General features: G+C 45.4%; 1 protein-coding gene across 1 annotated transcript; it reads left to right on the forward strand.

Moving 5' to 3' along the window:
- Positions 1-2,963: 2,963 nt before the first annotated feature.
- Positions 2,964-4,818, forward strand: LOC142785190 (uncharacterized). Its single transcript, XM_075883649.1, has 2 exons — positions 2,964-3,181; positions 3,859-4,818. The coding sequence occupies exons 1-2, from the start codon at positions 2,985-2,987 to the stop codon at positions 4,640-4,642; spliced, it is 981 nt and encodes a 326-aa protein (XP_075739764.1). The 5' UTR covers positions 2,964-2,984; the 3' UTR covers positions 4,643-4,818.
- Positions 4,819-6,116: the final 1,298 nt, after the last annotated feature.

Here is a 6,116-nt window from a genome sequence, read left to right on the forward strand (position 1 = left end):
ATCATGGTGTCCGGGTGCTCAGAGGGACAAACACCTCGATATGTATATATCAGCAGTTCAAAAAGATATCATCAGAGCGTATGAAAAAAATCGGCCATTTCGAAACAACATATCAAAGTCAGAACGAAGGGCACTCGATGAACTACGAAAAAACACTGGAATTACTATCAAACCGGCTGATAAAGGGGGCTGCATAGTAATTCTAAACACGTCGGACTACTTAAAGGAAGGGGAACGACAGCTATCAGACACAAAATTCTACTAAGAACTTCCAACTGACCTGACTCCCGAATTTGAAAGGGAGATAAAAGTAACCCTAAACAGTCTCCGCCGGGACGAGAAAATTACCAGCAAAATGTTAAAAGCAATGTTACCGGCCCATTCTGTTCCCGGTCGATTCTATTTGCTCCCCAAAATACACAAGGCAGGTAATCCGGGACGTTCGATAGTATCCAGTAACAGCACATCAACAGAAAATATATCAGAATTCATCAATTCCTTAATAAAAAACATCCCCCCAAATTTTCCCTATTACCTAAAGGACACAAACCACTTCATCTGCGACACTTCAAGTCTCGACATCCCAGGCGGCAGTTTTCTGGTGTCCATGGACGTCTGCTCACTGTACACCAACATACCCCACCATGACGGAATAGCGGATATGGTTTCTGAATATGTAAAATCTGACTCATCAACTAGTGTAAGTGGCGAGGTACTGTTTACACTTCTTGAACTTGTACTAAATTATAACCATTTTGAGTTCAATGGCAAGCATTTCTTTCAGGTCAGTGGCACTGCAATGGGCACGAAAATAGCCCCAAACTTCGCGAGCAATTTTATGGCTTCACTTGAAATCCCATTCATTGAGGGACGCACCTTGAAACCTTTCTACTACAAAAGATACTTAGACGATATTTTTATGATATGAAACCACGATGAGGGAAGTCTTTTCCGCTTTATAGAGGATTTTAACAAGGGCCACCCGTCAATAAAATTCACGCACAAAATTTCCAAAACTAGCATTAACTTTTTGGACGTCACTGTCACGGTCGAAAATGACCGCTTGTCAACAAACCTTTACAAAAAGCCTACAGACCGTCAAATGTACCTACATTTCAACAGCAGCCACCCAAAGCATTGCAAAACGGGTATTCCATATTCTCAGGCCTACCGATACCGAAGAATATGCACCGATATGCGGGAATTTGACAGACACGCGGAACACCTAAAGCATTCCTTATTGAAACAAAATTATCCGGAAGAGATTATTGACGATGCCATACTACGTGCTCGCAACGTGAACAGGAATGATATTATTAAGGGACCAAACAGAGTATCTAAAACGACTTCCCAAACGAACCTTGTACTAACTTACTCCTCATCAGCGCCACGAATCAACAACATACTGTCCCGCCATTTCAACATAATCAGGCAAAGCAAATGACTAACTTCTATCTTCGCGAAGCCACTTCACGTGGTGTACCGCCGGGATAAAAATCTGAAGGACACATTCTTGTCAGAGCAAAGACAACCACCCCCAAATTTCAATCAAGGTGCCATCCCTGCGGAAAAGTTCGATGCAAGGTATGCCCACAGATGGTCCCAACACGTGAATCCAAAGCGAGCTTCTCGAATTTCAAAGTCTGCATAACTGAAAACCTTAATTGTGACTCCAGTAACGTAATATACATGCTAACTTGCAACATCTGCGGACAAGAATATGTCGGCCAAACAGACACGCCATTTCGGCTGCGGTTCAATAATCACCGGTACCACGCCACTTCACTGCCGAAGCTACCTTTATCTAGACATCTGCGCCTGCCAAACCACAGTTTTGAAAATATCAGCGTAACTCTTTTGCAGTCCGGTTTCTCAAACAGACGCGAGCGCGAACAGCGTGAGGCATATTTTATTTTCAAATTTCGAACATTAGTAGCCGGCATCAACGAAGACCCCGGAAAACTCAACTGCCTCCGAGAAGTAAGCCAGGAGAAAATTGGTGACAAAGATTGATAGCTGGAGACCATGCTTTTTTCTGACTGACTCGTACGTGTACAATGTCCTTTCTTGTTTTTTGTTTTTCGTTTTTTTTCTTCCTTTTTTCTTTTCTTCCTTTTTCCACATGCACATACAAAGTGTTTTCGTTCGCCTACCACTTGATGACCATTGAAGGGAAACGGACGAAGATTAAAGGTGAAAAGAGCCGACCGACCCATTAACGGGAACCCCTTCCTTTACGCACGCCGCACGCCGACCGACCCATTACGGGGAAACCCTTTCTTTACGCACGCCGTCACGGACCCTCGCGGCACCGTTGCGACAATCTTGGGTGGCCCGACACAAGTCGAGAACTGAACAGCACGTGATAAAAAACGTATGTGGACGTACACGGACAGTTGGTTTCGTTCTCAGTGTTGACTGTGGTTCTTCCTCTTGTTTACTTTCTTTCTTTTTCTTTTCCTCCCCCTTTTTTGTTTTTTTGTATTCTTTCCTTTTTTTAGTTCCCTTTCACTCTCGCAAACATGTTTCAAGGCGAGAGGGACGCGGCAGCAACGAAGTTTGGAAATTCATGTCAGTATAACTCATCCCCTGATGAAGGGAGGACCCCTCCCGAAACTGTTGAGAAATAAATATATTTATCCTTGTTGACAACGCTCCCGTTGTGCCATATATATATATATATATATATATATATATATATATATATATATATATATATATATATATATATATATATTGAATACTGAAAAAAGTCTCACCAAATGATATAATCAATTCTTGGCCCATCCCCCGCAGTGGGTATGCGCCACGGACAATAGGTGAACAAGAACAAGAGATCTGAACAGTAATTTTTAAAACCACTCGATTCTTGGCCAATCCCCCATAGTGGGTGTGCGCCACGATCAATAGGTGAACAACAACAACAACAATGATCTCCCGCGTGTGTTCGTGTGCCACGTAGGCCACGTACTCTACTAAGCTCCATGACTGCTCCTAAGACGTGCCCGTCGTACCCGTTTTTGTTCGACAGCCATCGATATTTAAACAACCCCGTTGCGCCTGGCCGATGGCCCGTGCGCGCCACTTTGCACCCGATGAAGAGTACCGCGAAGGCCTTCTGTGCGTCTTCCGTTACCGGCCCTTGCTCTCTACTGCAGCCAGCAACGCAAGCCATACGGAAGTAAGAGCGGCATTGAGACAACTTATGCGTAGTTGGGCTCCCATATCGGAAGCGTGTAGTGCGCCCAGATGGGAACGGTGTGCAGTAGTGGTCAAACGCATTAAAACAGCCAACTGAGGTAGTTGGCGAGTATTCGTCTGGCAAATCGTCCAGCGCTCTCAGTAACCATGACCAATATGCTCTTCAAGTTCCACGATCCTTGAGTTCGGGAGCGTGGGATGGTCTGCAAGTCGGTTGAATGTAACGAGTGAAGCGTGAGACCATGCATGCATGCTTTTCATCGCGACGAAAAGTTTTAACTACGCTTGAGGTCCTCCAATTTTGAATACATGCGCTGCTCCAGGGAGCTACATACGTCCTTTATATCGGAATACAGCGGTAACGTTTCGTTGAATACGCATTGACGGTACTATGGGATAGGATGACCAACTTTTAGAATTGTAGATGGCAGTGTAGGATATATATAAACACAGTGGACGCCATATTTTCAATGTTTCTACATAGCGGCGAATTCAGTTTTGAGAACTATTGCTGAGAACTCGGCAATTGTTACTATATTGCATGTTATGTAACTTTGTCGTGAACTGTGAACTAAACCTATAGCCTTAGTCATAAAACTGTTGGTAACTAATGAAAAAAGATTATGTTAATGACAGCAGTACTGAACTTCTTTTCAGCAACCGCTTGAACGCAGACCAAACGCTTACGACCAGCGGTGCCGTCTCAATCCCAGTCAACAGTATGGCGACGATGATTGTCTTGCTGACCCGAGACAGCCTTCTGCAGGGGCCGACCAAGTGTGAAAATAAGGCTTTACGCTACACCCCCGTGCTCACTGTCATCTGCCTGGCGTGCGCCTGTGCTTTCATCTCCGCGATGCTGATGAAGTCGACCGTTAGCGTCGTCCACAATCACGACTTGGCTGCGGGTCGATCATGGGAGCCGTCGTTGGAACTGGACGCTCAGGTCACCAAGGTCACCGCGGAGATTGCCGCCAGCATAAAATTAGAGAGCTGGCGTTACCATCGTAGACCGGACAAGGCGCATCGCAGCCGGGTGAGAAATTTCGCGAAAAACGTGGCGTACTACCACTCACGAGGGAAACCACTGTTATCTCGTGCCACTGCGTCTTCGAGGCCTGTTCATCGTACTTTAGGTGCCGTACTTGCAGGTCTTCCTAACGGGATGTCAAGGTCTGCCATTGAGGACGTTTCTGGCGCATATGTGAAGCAAAGAACAGCACCGGCTGAGGCACCGGACAGGGCTTCATATTTACTGCACATGGCCCCAGCTTCCACAGAGGGATCTTCCGACAGCTGGACAACTTCGATGTTTTCCTTCGCAGTTTCAACGGCATTTAAGCTACTCTCGGGTCAAGTCTTTAGTGAAAGCTCTGAGATTTCTCGAACTTCATCGGAGATACCAAGCTTGCCGGGAGCTTCACAGGACACGACGGCGTGAGCGTGTTCCTGGTTTTCGCAAGCAGTGGGGGCTCTTCAGAACAATGTCCAATCGCTGTTGATGCGTCCTACAGGGCGTTAGAGAAGCTTGGACTAAGCTGAGTGAACTACAATGACATCACGCATTTAGGAGTTCTGGAAAACGGCATCTCGTTTTACGCACAACGATCGATGTTCCTTTTCCAGTGCGAGCTTAAGGTGCCAGTGGCTATGGAAATGTATTTGAAGATACTTCAGCCACAATGCCTTTATAAAAACCGAAAATTGCGTAGAAGGCTGGAGTTTGTAAAGGGCCTCAAGAAGGGGGCCGTGGCTGTGTTTACGGGTCGTATAGCGTATCCACGGAACTATCATTTAGCACGTATTTGTCGAACCGCATGTTTTATAAGATACTTGCGAATAAGTTTACCAGTATTTTAAATATCATGAATAACGAGTCATCTACGGATTTGACGCAGTATGCAATTTGGAAAAAGCTCCTTATTATGCATCCAACGTGGCTGTGAGAAAATGTACCGATAACCTTGTCGTGTCGAGAGCACATAATAACGATGAATTAATAATGCTCTATGACAGGTGCACGTAAACCCAAATGCCTAATTTATTAGCAGAGACCATATATTGTGACTTGCTCGACATGAACAGATTGTGAAGGCACACGTCAGCTATCATGATCAGCGGTCGGCTCGCACTCTCTTCGTGTTAATTGTGTTCTGATTCACTCCCAGAACACGTGAGTCCTGCATGCTCTCCCGCTGTGCCAAGTTTTCTGCTTGAGCGGCTCAAGAAGTACCCGCTACAGACGATCAGCCTGATTTTGGTAGATTGCCACTGTCCTTCAAGAGGAAGGTATATAACAGCTGAATCTAGCCGGCACTTACCTACGGAGCAAACACCTGGAGCCTTGCAAAAAGGGTTCAGCTTAAATTGAGGACGACGCAGTGAGCGATGGAAAGAAAAAATGACAGGAATAATCTTAAGAGACAAGAAGAGAGAAGCGTGGGTCAGGGAACAAAATGAGGTTAAGAATATTTTAGTTGAAATCAAGAAGTGGACATGGACTGGGCACGTAGCGCTTAGGTGGGATAACCACTGGTCATTAAGTTTAACTGACTGGATTCCCAGAGAAGGCAAGCGGGTGAAGGGGAGAAAGGAAGTCGGGTAGGCAGGTGATATAAAGAAGCTTGCTGTTATGAAGTGGCAAGAGTAAGCACATAAGCACATGACCGAGTTGACTAGCGGAACATTGGAGAGGCCTTTGTCATGCAGTAAGCCTAGTCAGGGTGATGATGACGATGATGATATTAGGTTGCAGCTAGCTAACTGATTTGATTTGCGTGATACGACGTCATAGTTAGTCACATGACGTGTTCCCGCAAACTTCACGTAACACGATGTAATAACTTGGAACATGACATGTTGTGACCCTTAGCAAAACTTATGAACTTACCCCAGCAGGGAATACCTAAAAGAGC

The sequence above is a fragment of the Rhipicephalus microplus genome, unplaced genomic scaffold (genome assembly GCF_043290135.1).
Source record: "Rhipicephalus microplus isolate Deutch F79 unplaced genomic scaffold, USDA_Rmic scaffold_18, whole genome shotgun sequence".
NCBI classification, from domain to species: Eukaryota; Metazoa; Arthropoda; class Arachnida; order Ixodida; family Ixodidae; genus Rhipicephalus; species Rhipicephalus microplus.

Excerpts from the sequence above, each read along its gene's own strand:
- LOC142785190 (XM_075883649.1), top strand. The coding sequence starts at position 2,985 with ATGACTGCTCCTAAGACGTGCCCGTCGTACCCGTTTTTGTTCGACAGC. Across the intron at positions 3,182-3,858 it reads GCAACGCAAGCCATACGGAA|CAACCGCTTGAACGCAGACC; the intron begins GTAAGAGCGGCA and ends ACTTCTTTTCAG.